The sequence below is a fragment of the Oncorhynchus keta genome, unplaced genomic scaffold (assembly GCF_023373465.1).
Source record: "Oncorhynchus keta strain PuntledgeMale-10-30-2019 unplaced genomic scaffold, Oket_V2 Un_contig_2152_pilon_pilon, whole genome shotgun sequence".
In the NCBI taxonomy this organism is placed as follows: Eukaryota; Metazoa; Chordata; class Actinopteri; order Salmoniformes; family Salmonidae; genus Oncorhynchus; species Oncorhynchus keta.
Genome location: NW_026282491.1, coordinates 60,001 through 77,500, shown reverse-complemented (window position 1 = coordinate 77,500; position 17,500 = coordinate 60,001). Strand labels below are relative to the sequence as shown.

At 44.2% G+C, this 17,500-nt stretch overlaps 1 protein-coding gene and 1 long non-coding RNA gene across 2 annotated transcripts in view; one reads left to right on the top strand and one right to left on the bottom strand.

Annotated features, from left to right (window-relative positions):
• LOC127921140 (WD repeat-containing protein 19-like) overlaps positions 1-17,500 on the bottom strand; it is a 98,921-nt gene that overhangs the window by 73,950 nt on the left and 7,471 nt on the right. Inside the window, 4 exon segments of the mRNA XM_052504957.1 lie at positions 2,713-2,790; positions 10,986-11,102; positions 11,601-11,707; positions 11,801-11,915. Of these exon segments, the coding sequence (XP_052360917.1) occupies positions 2,713-2,790; positions 10,986-11,102; positions 11,601-11,707; positions 11,801-11,915 (417 nt within the window).
• On the top strand, positions 12,291-13,379 carry LOC127921146 (uncharacterized). The gene is made up of 3 exons (XR_008108298.1): positions 12,291-12,419; positions 12,513-12,632; positions 13,322-13,379. It is a non-coding gene; the product is annotated as an uncharacterized LOC127921146 (long non-coding RNA).

Genomic DNA, 17,500 nt, shown 5'->3' with positions numbered 1-17,500 from the left:
TATATTCATCACCATAGTATAATATTATATTCATCACCATAGTTATAATATTATATTCATCACCATAGTTATAATATTATATTCATCACCATAGTTATAATATTATATTCATCACCATAGTTATAATATTATATTCATCACCATAGTTATAATATTATATTCATCACCATCACCATAGTTATAATATTATATTCATCACCACCATAGTTATAATATTATATTCATCATCCATAGTTATAATATTATATTCATATATATTCACCATAGTTATAATATTATATTCATCACCATAGTTATAATATTATATTCAGTATATATTCATCACCATAGTTATAATATTATATTCATATATTATTCACATCATAGTTATAATATTATATTCATCACCATAGTTATAATATTATATTCATCATCACATAGTTATAATATTATATTCATCACCATAGTTATAATATTATATTCATCATCACCATAGTTATAATATTATATTCATCACCATAGTTATAATATTATATTCATCACCATAGTTATAATATTATATTCATCACCATAGTTATAATATTATATTCATCACCATAGTTATAATATTATATTCATATATATTCATCACCATAGTTATAATATTATATTCATATATATTCATCACCATAGTTATAATATTATATTCATCACCATATTATACCATAGTTATAATATTATATTCATCACCATAGTTATAATATTATATTCAGTATATATTCATCACCATAGTTATAATATTATATTCATCACCATAGTTATAATATTATATTCAGTATATATTCATCACCATAGTTATAATATTATATTCATCACCATAGTTATAATATTATATTCATCACCATAGTTATAATATTATATTCAGTATATATTCATCACCATAGTTATAATATTATATTCATCACCATAGTTATAATATTATATTCATCACCATAGTTATAATATTATATTCAGTATATATTCATCACCATAGTTATAATATTATATTCATCACCATAGTTATAATATTATATTCATCACCATAGTTATAATATTATATTCAGTATATATTCATCACCATAGTTATAATATTATATTCATCACCATAGTTATAATATTATATTCATCACCATAGTTATAATATTATATTCATCACCATAGTTATATATTATATTCACCCATAGTTATAATATTATATTCATCACCATAGTTATAATATTATATTCATCACCATAGTTATAATATTATATTCATCACCATAGTTATACTATTATATTCATCACCATAGTTATAATATTATATTATATATATTCATCACCATAGTTATAATATTATATTCAGTATATATTCATCACCATAGTTATAATATTATATTCATCACCATAGTTATACTATTATATTCATCACCATAGTTATAATATTATATTCATCACACCATAGTTATAATAGTATATATTCATCACCATAGTTATAATATTATATTCATCACCATAGTTATAATATTATATTCATCACCCATAGTTATAATATTATATATCATCACCATATATTCATCACCATAGTTATAATATTATATTCATCACCATAGTTATATATTATATTCATCACCATAGTTATAATATTATATTCATCACACCATAGTTATAATATTATATTCATCACCATAGTTATAATATTATATTCATCACCATAGTTATAATATTATATTCATCACCATAGTTATACTATTATATTCATCACCATAGTTATAATATTATATTCAGTATATATTCATCACCATAGTTATAATATTATATTCATCACCATAGTTATATATATTATATATATTCATCACCATAGTTATAATATTATATTCATCACCATAGTTATAATATTATATTCATCACCATAGTTATAATATTATATTCATCACCATAGTTATAATATTATATTCATCACCATAGTTATAATATTATATTCATCACCATAGTTATAATATTATATTCATCACCATAGTTATAATATTATATTCATCACCATAGTTATAATATTATATTCATCACCATAGTTATAATATTATATTCAGTATATATTCATCACCATAGTTATAATATTATATTCAGTATATATTCATCACCATAGTTATAATATTATATTCAGTATATATTCATCACCATAGTTATAATATTATATTCATCACCATAGTTATAATATTATATTCAGTATATATTCATCACCATAGTTATAATATTATATTCATCACCATAGTTATAATATTATATTCAGTATATATTCATCACCATAGTTATAATATTATATTCATCACCATAGTTATAATATTATATTCATCACCATAGTTATAATATTATATTCATCACCATAGTTATAATATTATATTCAGTATATATTCATCACCATAGTTATATTATATTCAGTATATATTCATCACCATAGTTATAATATTATATTCATCACCATAGTTATAATATTATATTCATCACCATAGTTATAATATTATATTCAGTATATATTCATCACCATAGTTATAATATTATATTCATCACCATAGTTATAATATTATATTCATCACCATAGTTATAATATTATATTCATCACCATAGTTATAATATTATATTCATCACCATAGTTATAATATTATATTCATCACCATAGTTATAATATTATAATAATAATATAAATATAATAATAATAATAATATATATATATTATATTCACCTTCTTGATGCCGACTGGGTGGCGGTACTCGTTCAACATCTGCCAGTCTTCCACCAGGATGCAGACGATCACACCACTCTGGGAGGAGACATGGAGAGATACACACTATCACACCACTCTGGGAGGAGACATGGAGAGATACACACTATCACACCACTCTGGGAGGAGACATGGAGAGATACACACTATCACACCACTCTGGGAGGAGACATGGAGAGATACACACTATCACACCACTCTGGGAGGAGACATGGAGAGATACACACTATCACACCACTCTGGGAGGAGACATGGAGAGATACACACTATCACACCACTCTGGGAGGAGACATGGAGAGACACACACTATCACACCACTCTGGGAGGAGACATGGAGAGATACACACTATCACACCACTCTGGGAGGAGACATGGAGAGATACACACTATCACACCACTCTGGGAGGAGACATGGAGAGATACACACTATCACACCACTCTGGGAGGAGACATGGAGAGATACACACTATCACACCACTCTGGGAGGAGACATGGAGAGATACACACTATCACACCACTCTGGGAGGAGACATGGAGAGATACACACTATCACACCACTCTGGGAGGAGACATGGAGAGATACACACTATCACACCACTCTGGGAGGAGACATGGAGAGATACACACTATCACACCACTCTGGGAGGAGACATGGAGAGATACACACTATCACACCACTCTGGGAGGAGACATGGAGAGATACACACTATCACACCACTCTGGGAGGAGACATGGAGAGATAAACACTATCACACCACTCTGGGAGGAGACATGGAGAGATACACACTATCACACCACTCTGGGAGGAGACATGGAGAGATACACACTATCACACCACTCTGGGAGGAGACATGGAGAGACACACACTATCACACCACTCTGGGAGGAGACATGGAGAGATACACACTATCACACCACTCTGGGAGGAGACATGGAGAGATACACACTATCACACCACTCTGGGAGGAGACATGGAGAGATACACACTATCACACCACTCTGGGAGGAGACATGGAGAGACACACACTATCACACCACTCTGGGAGGAGACATGGAGAGATACACACTATCACACCACTCTGGGAGGAGACATGGAGAGACACACACTATCACACCACTCTGGGAGGAGACATGGAGAGACACACTATCACACCACTCTGGGAGGAGACATGGAGAGATACACACTATCAGACCACTCTGGGAGGAGACATGGAGAGACAAACACTATCACACCACTCTGGGAGGAGACATGGAGAGATACACACTATCACACCACTCTGGGAGGAGACATGGAGAGACACACACTATCACACCACTCTGGGAGGAGACATGGAGAGATACACACTATCACACCACTCTGGGAGGAGACATGGAGAGATACACACTATCACACCACTCTGGGAGGAGACATGGAGAGACACACACTATCACACCACTCTGGGAGGAGACATAGAGAGACACACACTATCACACCACTCTGGGAGGAGACATGGAGAGACACACACTATCACACCACTCTGGGAGGAGACATGGAGAGATACACACTATCACACCACTCTGGGAGGAGACATGGAGAGATACACACTATCACACCACTCTGGGAGGAGGAGAGACATGGAGAGATACACACTATCACACCACTCTGGGAGGAGACATGGAGAGATACACACTATCACACCACTCTGGGAGGAGACATGGAGAGACACACACTATCACACCACTCTGGGAGGAGACATGGAGAGACACACACTATCACACCACTCTGGGAGGAGACATGGAGAGATACACACGATCACACCACTCTGGGAGGAGACATGGAGAGATACACACTATCACACCACTCTGGGAGGAGACATGGAGAGATACACACTATCACACCACTCTGGGAGGAGACATGGACATGGAGAGATACACACTATCACACCACTCTGGGAGGAGACATGGAGAGATACACACTATCACACCACTCTGGGAGGAGACATGGAGAGATACACACTATCACACCACTCTGGGAGGAGACATGGAGAGATACACACTATCACACCACTCTGGGAGGAGACATGGAGAGATACACACTATCACACCACTCTGGGAGGAGACATGGAGAGACATGGAGAGATACACACTATCACACCACTCTGGGAGGAGACATGGAGAGATACACACTATCACACCACTCTGGGAGGAGACATGGAGAGATACACACTATCACACCACTCTGGGAGGAGACATGGAGAGATACACACTATCACACCACTCTGGGAGGAGACATGGAGAGACATGGAGAGATACACACTATCACACCACTCTGGGAGGAGACATGGAGAGACATGGAGAGATACACACTATCACACCACTCTGGGAGGAGACATGGAGAGATACACACTATCACACCACTCTGGGAGGAGACATGGAGAGACACACACTATCACACCACTCTGGGAGGAGACATGGAGAGACACACACTATCACACCACTCTGGGAGGAGACATGGAGAGACACACACTATCACACCACTCTGGGAGGAGACATGGAGGGAGATACACACACTATCACACCACTCTGGGAGGAGACATGGAGAGATACACACTATCACACCACTCTGGGAGGAGACATGGAGAGATACACACTATCACACCACTCTGGGAGGAGACATGGAGAGACATGGAGAGATACACACTATCACACCACTCTGGGAGGAGACATGGAGAGACACACACTATCACACCACTCTGGGAGGAGACATGGAGAGATAAACACTATCACACCACTCTGGGAGGAGACATGGAGAGACACACACTATCACACCACTCTGGGAGGAGACATGGAGAGATACACACTATCACACCACTCTGGGAGGAGACATGGAGAGACACACACACTATCACACCACTCTGGGAGGAGACATGGAGAGATACACACTATCACACCACTCTGGGAGGAGACATGGAGAGACATGGAGAGACACACACTATCACACCACTCTGGGAGGAGACATGGAGAGATACACACTATCACACCACTCTGGGAGGAGACATGGAGAGACACACACTATCACACCACTCTGGGAGGAGACATGGAGAGACATGGAGAGACACACACTATCACACCACTCTGGGAGGAGACATGGAGAGACATGGAGAGATACACACTATCACACCACTCTGGGAGGAGACATGGAGAGACACACACTATCACACCACTCTGGGAGGAGACATGGAGAGATACACACTATCACACCACTCTGGGAGGAGACATGGAGAGACACACACTATCACACCACTCTGGGAGGAGACATGGAGAGACACACACTATCACACCACTCTGGGAGACATGGAGACATGGAGAGACACACACTATCACACCACTCTGGGAGGAGACATGGAGAGATACACACTATCACACCACTCTGGGAGGAGACATGGAGAGATACACACTATCACACCACTCTGGGAGGAGACATGGAGAGATACACACTATCACACCACTCTGGGAGGAGACATGGAGAGATACACACTATCACACCACTCTGGGAGGAGACATGGAGAGATACACACTATCACACCACTCTGGGAGGAGACATGGAGAGATACACACTATCACACCACTCTGGGAGGAGACATGGAGAGACACACACTATCACACCACTCTGGGAGGAGACATGGAGAGACACACACTATCACACCACTCTGGGAGGAGACATGGAGAGATACACACTATCACACCACTCTGGGAGGAGACATGGAGACATGGAGAGATACACACTATCACACCACTCTGGGAGGAGACATGGAGAGACACACACTACACACCACTCTGGGAGGAGACATGGAGAGATACACACCACACCACTCTGGGAGGAGACATGGAGAGATACACACTATCACACCACTCTGGGAGGAGACATGGAGAGACACACACTATCACACCACTCTGGGAGGAGACATGGAGAGACATGGAGAGATACACACTATCACACCACTCTGGGAGGAGACATGGAGAGATACACACTATCACACCACTCTGGGAGGAGACATGGAGAGATACACACTATCACACCACTCTGGGAGGAGACATGGAGAGACACACACTATCACACCACTCTGGGAGGAGACATGGAGAGATACACACTATCACACCACTCTGGGAGGAGACATGGAGAGATACACACTATCACACCACTCTGGGAGGAGACATGGAGAGATACACACTATCACACCACTCTGGGAGGAGACATGGAGAGATAAACACTATCACACCACTCTGGGAGGAGACATGGAGAGATACACACTATCACACCACTCTGGGAGGAGACATGGAGAGACACACACTATCACACCACTCTGGGAGGAGACATGGAGAGATACACACTATCACACCACTCTGGGAGGAGACATGGAGAGATACACACTATCACACCACTCTGGGAGGAGACATGGAGAGACACACACTATCACACCACTCTGGGAGGAGACATGGAGAGATACACACTATCACACCACTCTAGGAGGAGACATGGAGAGATACACACTATCACACCACTCTGGGAGGAGACATGGAGAGATACACACTATCACACCACTCTGGGAGGAGACATGGAGAGATACACACTATCACACCACTCTGGGAGGAGACATGGAGAGATACACACTATCACACCACTCACATGGAGAGATACACACTATCACACCACTCTGGGAGGAGACATGGAGAGATACACACTATCACACCACTCTGGGAGGAGACATGGAGAGATACACACTATCACACCACTCTGGGAGGAGACATGGAGAGATACACACTATCACACCACTCTGGGAGGAGACATGGAGAGATACACACTATCACACCACTCTGGGAGGAGACATGGAGAGACACACACTATCACACCACTCTGGGAGGAGACATGGAGAGACACACACTATCACACCACTCTGGGAGGAGACATGGAGAGATACACACTATCACACCACTCTGGGAGGAGACATGGAGAGACACACACTATCACACCACTCTGGGAGGAGACATGGAGAGATACACACTATCACACCACTCTGGGAGGAGACATGGAGAGATACACACTATCACACCACTCTGGGAGGAGACATGGAGAGATACACACTATCACACCACTCTGGGAGGAGACATGGAGAGATACACACTATCACACCACTCTGGGAGGAGACATGGAGAGATACACACTATCACACCACTCTGGGAGGAGACATGGAGAGATACACACTATCACACCACTCTGGGAGGAGACATGGAGAGATACACACTATCACACCACTCTGGGAGGAGACATGGAGAGATACACACTATCACACCACTCTGGGAGGAGACATGGAGAGATACACACTATCACACCACTCTGGGAGGAGACATGGAGAGATACACACTATCACACCACTCTGGGAGGAGACATGGAGAGATACACACTATCACACCACTCTGGGAGGAGACATGGAGAGATACACACTATCACACCACTCTGGGAGGAGACATGGAGAGATACACACTATCACACCACTCTGGGAGGAGACATGGAGAGATACACACTATCACACCACTCTGGGAGGAGACATGGAGAGATACACACTATCACACCACTCTGGGAGGAGACATGGAGAGATACACACGATCACACCACTCTGGGAGGAGACATGGAGAGATACACACTATCACACCACTCTGGGAGGAGACATGGAGAGATACACACTATCACACCACTCTGGGAGGAGACATGGAGAGATACACACTATCACACCACTCTGGGAGGAGACATGGAGAGATACACACTATCACACCACTCTGGGAGGAGACATGGAGAGATACACACTATCACACCACTCTGGGAGGAGACATGGAGAGATACACACTATCACACCACTCTGGGAGGAGACATGGAGAGATACACACTATCACACCACTCTGGGAGGAGACATGGAGAGATACACACTATCACACCACTCTGGGAGGAGACATGGAGAGATACACACTATCACACCACTCTGGGAGGAGACATGGAGAGATACACACTATCACACCACTCTGGGAGGAGACATGGAGAGATACACACTATCACACCACTCTGGGAGGAGACATGGAGAGATACACACTATCACACCACTCTGGGAGGAGACATGGAGAGATACACACTATCACACCACTCTGGGAGGAGACATGGAGAGACACACACTATCACACCACTCTGGGAGGAGACATGGAGAGACACACACTATCACACCACTCTGGGAGGAGACATGGAGAGATGGAGAGATACACACTATCACACCACTCTGGGAGGAGACATGGAGAGATACACACTATCACACCACTCTGGGAGGAGACATGGAGAGATACACACTATCACACCACTCTGGGAGGAGACATGGAGAGATACACACTATCACACCACTCTGGGAGGAGACATGGAGAGATACACACTATCACACCACTCTGGGAGGAGACATAGAGAGACACACACTATCACACCACTCTGGGAGGAGACATGGAGAGATACACACTATCACACCACTCTGGGAGGAGACATGGAGAGACATGGAGAGACACACACTATCACACCACTCTGGGAGGAGACATGGAGAGATACACACTATCACACCACTCTGGGAGGAGACATGGAGAGACACACACTATCACACCACTCTGGGAGGAGACATGGAGAGACACACACTATCACACCACTCTGGGAGGAGACATGGAGAGATACACACTATCACACCACTCTGGGAGGAGACATGGAGAGATACACACTATCACACCACTCTGGGAGGAGACATGGAGAGATACACACTATCACACCACTCTGGGAGGAGACATGGAGAGATACACACTATCACACCACTCTGGGAGGAGACATGGAGAGATACACACTATCACACCACTCTGGGAGGAGACATGGAGAGACATGGAGAGATACACACTATCACACCACTCTGGGAGGAGACATGGAGAGACACACACTATCACACCACTCTGGGAGGAGACATGGAGAGACACACACTATCACACCACTCTGGGAGGAGACATGGAGAGACACACACTATCACACCACTCTGGGAGGAGACATGGAGAGATACACACTATCACACCACTCTGGGAGGAGACATGGAGAGATACACACTATCACACCACTCTGGGAGGAGACATGGAGAGATACACACTATCACACCACTCTGGGAGGAGACATGGAGAGATACACACTATCACACCACTCTGGGAGGAGACATGGAGAGATACACACTATCACACCACTCTGGGAGGAGACATGGAGAGATACACACTATCACACCACTCTGGGAGGAGACATGGAGAGATACACACTATCACACCACTCTGGGAGGAGACATGGAGAGACACACACTATCACACCACTCTGGGAGGAGACATGGAGAGACACACACTATCACACCACTCTGGGAGGAGACATGGAGAGATACACACTATCACACCACTCTGGGAGGAGACATGGAGAGACACACACTATCACACCACTCTGGGAGGAGACATGGAGAGACACACACTATCACACCACTCTGGGAGGAGACATGGAGAGACACACACTATCACACCACTCTGGGAGGAGACATGGAGAGACACACACTATCACACCACTCTGGGAGGAGACATGGAGAGACACACACTATCACACCACTCTGGGAGGAGACATGGAGAGACACACACTATCACACCACTCTGGGAGGAGACATGGAGAGATACACACTATCACACCACTCTGGGAGGAGACATGGAGAGACATGGAGAGACACACACTATCACACCACTCTGGGAGGAGACATGGAGAGATACACACTATCACACCACTCTGGGAGGAGACATGGAGAGATACACACTATCACACCACTCTGGGAGGAGACATGGAGAGATACACACTATCACACCACTCTGGGAGGAGACATGGAGAGATACACACTATCACACCACTCTGGGAGGAGACATGGAGAGATACACACTATCACACCACTCTGGGAGGAGACATGGAGAGATACACACTATCACACCACTCTGGGAGGAGACATGGAGAGATACACACTATCACACCACTCTGGGAGGAGACATGGAGAGACACACACTATCACACCACTCTGGGAACATGGGGTTTCTAGATTTAACATCAGCTAGGATACACTAGGTGTGTGTGTGTGTGTGTGTGTGTGTGTGTGTGTGTGTGTGTGTGTGTGTCTTACATCAGTCCCGTAGAACAGGAAGTCGTTAGTGAGGGCGTGACTGACGATGTGTTCTTTACGGTCTCCGTCTGGAAACAGCCTGGTCTGTCTCTGCTCCTGTTGGCCCTCGCCCTCCATCTACACACACGCACGCACGCACGAACACACACACACACACACACACACACACACACACACACACACACACACACACACACACACACACACACACACACACACACACACACACACACACACACACACACACACACACACACACAGGTTAAGATCACAGATACGGAGACTCAAATACACAGGACCTCCTACTACATACAGACCCCCTCCCTCACCCCCCCAAACACCCCCACCCTCTCCTCACCCCCCCCAAAAACACCCCCAACCCTCTCCTCACCCCCCCACAAACACCCCCAACCCCTCTCCTCCCCCCACAAACACCCCCAATCCTCCCTCACCCCCCACAAACACCCCCAACCCTCTCCTCACCCCCTCCCTTCTCACCATGCTGTACTTTGCCCTCAAACAGACCCCCCCCCAACCCTCTCCTCCCCAAACCCCCACCTTCTCACCATGTGTAGCTCCTCACCACCCCCCCCCCTCCCCAAACCCCCTTCTCACCATGTGTAGCTGTACTTTGCCCTCAAACAGAGCCGCTGCGTATTCTGAGTTCAGACACATGGTGGCGATCGTCCCCAAATACTCCATGTCCTTCAGCCTCTCCACACCTGATGTTTAAAAAACCATCACAATGATTTACAAGAACATCAAATACACACACACACACAACACACTCACAAACTCAGTGAACACACACACACCGGAGTCTCCCAGGGCGTAGAACCAGGCTCGGTTGTTCATCCCCACGGCAACGTGGTAGGGTCCCACGGCGATGAAGTTAGGCTCCACCTCCACCGCCACAGCAACAGGAGCTTCCTGTCAGACGACACAGAGTTCATGACACTGTGTGTGTGAGTGCGAGTGTGCACACGCTCGCTCACCCGCTCTACGGGTGTTCTGTTTAGAATGGTGTTTTCCCCCAGGTGTTCTGTTTAGAATGGTGTTTTCCCCCAGGTGTTCTGTTTAGAATGGTGTTTTACCCCAGGTGTTCTGTTTAGAATGGTGTTTTACCCCAGGTGTTCTGTTTAGAATGGTGTTTTACCCCAGGTGTTCTGTTTAGAATGGTGTTTTCCCCCAGGTGTTCTGTTTAGAATGGTGTTTTACCCCAGGTGTTCTGTTTAGAATGGTGTTTCCCCCAGGTGTTCTGTTTAGAATGGTGTTTTCCCCCAGGTGTTCTGTTTAGAATGGTGTTTTACCCAGGTGTTCTGTTTAGAATGGTGTTTTCCCCAGGTGTTCTGTTTAGAATGGTGTTTTCCCCAGGTGTTCTGTTTAGAATGGTGTTTTCCCCAGGTGTTCTGTTTAGAATGGTGTTTTCCCCAGGTGTTCTGTTTAGAATGGTGTTTTACCCCAGGTGTTCTGTTTAGAATGGTGTTTTCCCCCAGGTGTTCTGTTTAGAATGGTGTTTTCCCCCAGGTGTTCTGTTTAGAATGGTGTTTTCCCCAGGTGTTCTGTTTAGAATGGTGTTTTCCCCAGGTGTTCTGTTTAGAATGGTGTTTTCCCCAGGTGTTCTGTTTAGAATGGTGTTTTCCCCAGGTGTTCTGTTTAGAATGGTCCCCCAGGTGTTCTGTTTAGAATGGTGTTTTACCCCAGGTGTTCTGTTTAGAATGGTGTTTTCCCCCAGGTGTTCTGTTTAGAATGGTGTTTTACCCATGTGTTCTGTTTAGAATGGTGTTTTCCCCCAGGGTGTTCTGTTTAGAATGGTGTTTTCCCCAGGTGTTCTGTTTAGAATGGTGTTTTACCCCAGGTGTTCTGTTTAGAATGGTGTTTTACCCCAGGTGTTCTGTTTAGAATGGTGTTTTCCCCAGGTGTTCTGTTTAGAATGGTGTTTTACCCCAGGTGTTCTGTTTAGAATGGTGTTTTCCCCCCAGGTGTTCTGTTTATAATGTGTTCTGTTTAGAATGGTGTTTTCCCTGTTTAGGTGGTGTTCTGTTTAGAATGGTTTATTTCCCCCAGGTGTTCTGTTTATAATGGTGTTTTCCCCCAGGTGTTCTGTTTAGAATGGTGTTTTACCCCAGGTGTTCTGTTTAGAATGGTGTTTTCCCCAGGTGTTCTGTTTAGAATGGTCCCCCAGGTGTTCTGTTTAGAATGGTGTTTCCCCCAGGTGTTCTGTTTAGAATGGTGTTTTCCCCAGGTGTTCTGTTTAGAATGGTATTTTCCCCAGGTGTTCTGTTTAGAATGGTGTTTCCCCCAGGTGTTCTGTTTAGAATGGTGTTTTACCCCAGGTGTTCTGTTTAGAATGGTGTTTTCCCCAGGTGTTCTGTTTAGAATGGTGTTTCCCCCAGGTGTTCTGTTTAGAATGGTCCCCCAGGTGTTCTGTTTAGAATGGTGTTTTCCCCAGGTGTTCTGTTTAGAATGGTGTTTTCCCGCAGGTGTTCTGTTTATAATGGTCCCCCAGGTGTTCTGTTTATAATGGTCCCACAGCGTGTTCTGTTTAGAATGGTGTTTTCCCCCAGGTGTTCTGTTTAGAATGGTCCCCCAGGTGTTCTGTTTAGAATGGTGTTTTCCCGCAGGTGTTCTGTTTATAATGGTCCCCCAGGTGTTCTGTTTATAATGGTCCCCCAGGTGTTCTGTTTATAATGGTCCCACAGCGTGTTCTGTTTATAATGTTCCCACAGGTGTTCTGTTTATAATGGTCCCCCAGGTGTTCTGTTTATAATGGTCCCCCAGGTGTTCTGTTTATAATGGTCCCCCAGGTGTTCTGTTTATAATGTTCCCACAGCGTGTTCTGTTTATAATGTTCCCCACAGCGTGTTCTGTTTATAATGTTCCCCCAGGTGTTCTGTTCATAATGGTCCCCCAGGTGTTCTGTTTATAATGTTTCCCCAGGTGTTCTGTTTATAATGGTCCCCCAGGTGTTCTGTTTAGAATGGTCCCCCAGGTGTTCTGTTTAGAATGGTCCCCCAGGTGTTCTGTTTATAATGGTCCCCCAGGTGTTCTGTTTAGAATGTTCCCACAGCGTGTTCTGTTTATAATGTTCCCACAGCTTGTTCTGTTTATAATGGTCCCCCAGGTGTTCTGTTTAGAATGGTGTTTCCCCCAGGTGTTCTGTTTAGAATGGTCCCCCAGGTGTTCTGTTTATAATGGTCCCCCAGGTGTTCTGTTTAGAATGTTCCCACAGCGTGTTCTGTTTATAATGTTCCCACAGCTTGTTCTGTTTATAATGGTCCCCCAGGTGTTCTGTTTAGAATGGTGTTTCCCCCAGGTGTTCTGTTTAGAATGGTCCCCCAGGTGTTCTGTTTATAATGGTCCCCAGGTGTTCTGTTTAGAATGGTCCCCCAGGTGTTCTGTTTATAATGTTCCCACAGCGTGTTCTGTTTATAATGGTCCCCCAGGTGTTCTGTTTATAATGGTCCCCCAGGTGTTCTGTTTATAATGGTCCCCCAGGTGTTCTGTTTATAATGGTCCCCCAGGTGTTCTGTTTATAATGGTCCCCCAGGTGTTCTGTTTATAATGGTCCCCCAGGTGTTCTGTTTATAATGGTCCCACAGGTGTTCTGTTTATAATGTTCCCACAGAGTGTTCTGTTTATAATGGTCCCCCAGGTGTTCTGTTTATAATGGTCCCCAGGTGTTCTGTTTATAATGGTCCCCCAGGTGTTCTGTTTATAATGGTCCCCCAGGTGTTCTGTTTATAATGGTCCCCCAGGTGTTCTGTTTATAATGGTCCCCCAGGTGTTCTGTTTATAATGGTCCCCCAGGTGTTCTGTTTATAATGGTCCCCAGGTGTTCTGTTTATAATGGTCCCCAGGTGTTCTGTTTATAATGGTCCCCCAGGTGTTCTGTTTATAATGGTCCCCAGGTGTTCTGTTTATAATGGTCCCCAGGTGTTCTGTTTATAATGGTCCCCAGGTGTTCTGTTTATAATGGTCCCCAGCGTGTTCTGTTTATAATGGTCCCCATAATGTGTTCTGTTTATAATGGTCCCCCAGGTGTTCTGTTTAGAATGGTCCCCAGGTGTTCTGTTTATAATGGTCCCCCAGGTGTTCTGTTTATAATGGTCCCCCAGGTGTTCTGTTTATAATGGTCCCCCAGGTGTTCTGTTTATAATGGTCCCCAGGTGTTCTGTTTATAATGGTCCCCCAGGTGTTCTGTTTATAATGGTCCCCCAGGTGTTCTGTTTATAATGGTCCCCCAGGTGTTCTGTTTATAATGGTCCCCAGGTGTTCTGTTTATAATGGTCCCCCAGGTGTTCTGTTTATAATGGTCCCCAGGTGTTCTGTTTATAATGGTCCCCAGGTGTTCTGTTTATAATGGTCCCCCAGGTGTTCTGTTTATAATGGTCCCCCAGGTGTTCTGTTTATAATGGTCCCCATAATGGTGTTCTGTTTATAATGGTCCCCCAGGTGTTCTGTTTATAATGGTCCCCCAGGTGTTCTGTTTATAATGGTCCCCCAGCTGTTTATAATGTTCTGTTTATAATGGTCCCCCAGGTGTTCTGTTTATAATGGTCCCCCAGGTGTTCTGTTTATAATGGTCCCACAGCGTGTTCTGTTTATAATGGTCCCCCAGGTGTTCTGTTTATAATGGTCCCCAGCGTGTTCTGTTTATAATGTTCCCACAGCGTGTTCTGTTTATAATGGTTCCCCAGGTGTTCTGTTTATAATGGTCCCCCAGGTGTTCTGTTTATAATGGTCCCCACAGCGTGTTCTGTTTATAATGGTCCCCAGGTGTTCTGTTTATAATGTTCCCACAGCGTGTTCTGTTTATAATGGTCCCCCAGGTGTTCTGTTTATAATGGTCCCCCAGGTGTTCTGTTTATAATGGTCCCCCAGGTGTTCAGCCCCCAGGTGTTCTGTTTATAATGGTCCCCCAGGTGTTCTGTTTATAATGGTCCCCCAGGTGTTCTGTTTATAATGGTCCCCCAGGTGTTCTGTTTATAATGGTCCCCCAGGTGTTCTGTTTATAATGGTCCCCCAGGTGTTCTGTTTATAATGGTCCCCACAGGTGTTCTGTTTATAATGGTCCCCCAGGTGTTCTGTTTATAATGGTCCCCCAGCGTGTTCTGTTTATAATGGTCCCCCAGGTGTTCTGTTTATAATGGTCCCCCAGGTGTTCTGTTTATAATGGTCCCCAGGTGTTCTGTTTATAATGGTCCCCCAGGTGTTCTGTTTATAATGGTCCCCCAGGTGTTCTGTTTATAATGGTCCCCCAGGTGTTCTGTTTATAATGGTCCCCCAGGTGTTCTGTTTATAATGGTCCCACAGGTGTTCTGTTTATAATGTTCCCACAGCGTGTTCTGTTTATAATGGTCCCCCAGGTGTTCTGTTTATAATGGTCCCCCAGGTGTTCTGTTTATAATGGTCCCCAGGCGTGTTCTGTTTATAATGGTCCCCCAGGTGTTCTGTTTATAATGTTCCCCACGGGTGTTCTGTTTATAATGGTCCCCCAGGTGTTCTGTTTATAATGGTCCCCCAGGTGTTCTGTTTATAATGGTCCCCCAGGTGTTCTGTTTATAATGGTCCCCCAGGTGTTCTGTTTATAATGGTCCCCCAGGTGTTCTGTTTATAATGGTCCCCCAGGTGTTCTGTTTATAATGGTCCCCCAGGTGTTCTGTTTATAATGGTCCCCCAGGTGTTCTGTTTATAATGGTCCCCCAGGTGTTCTGTTTATAATGGTCCCACAGGTGTTCTGTTTATAATGGTCCCCCAGCGTGTTCTGTTTATAATGGTCCCCAGGTGTTCTGTTTATAATGGTCCCCAGGTGTTCTGTTTATAATGGTCCCCCAGGTGTTCTGTTTAGAATGGTCCCCCAGGTGTTCTGTTTATAATGGTCCCCCAGGTGTTCTGTTTATAATGGTCCCACAGCGTGTTCTGTTTATAATGGTCCCCCAGGTGTTCTGTTTATAATGGTCCCCAGGTGTTCTGTTTATAATGGTCCCCCAGGTGTTCTGTTTATAATGGTCCCCCAGGTGTTCTGTTTATAATGGTCCCCCAGGTGTTCTGTTTATAATGGTCCCCCAGGTGTTCTGTTTATAATGGTCCCCCAGGTGTTCTGTTTATAATGGTCCCCCAGGTGTTCTGTTTATAATGGTCCCCCAGGTGTTCTGTTTATAATGGTCCCCCAGGTGTTCTGTTTATAATGGTCCCCCAGGTGTTCTGTTTATAATGGTCCCCCAGGTGTTCTGTTTATAATGGTCCCCCAGGTGTTCTGTTTAGAATGGTGGTTCCCCCAGGTGTTCTGTTTATAATGGTCCCCCAGGTGTTCTGTTTATAATGGTCCCCCAGGTGTTCTGTTTATAATGGTCCCCCAGGTGTTCTGTTTATAATGGTCCCACAGGTGTTCTGTTTATAATGGTGTTCTGTTTATAATGGTCCCCAGCGTGTTCTGTTTATAATGGTCCCCCAGGTGTTCTGTTTATAATGGTCCCCCAGGTGTTCTGTTTATAATGGTCCCCAGGTGTTCT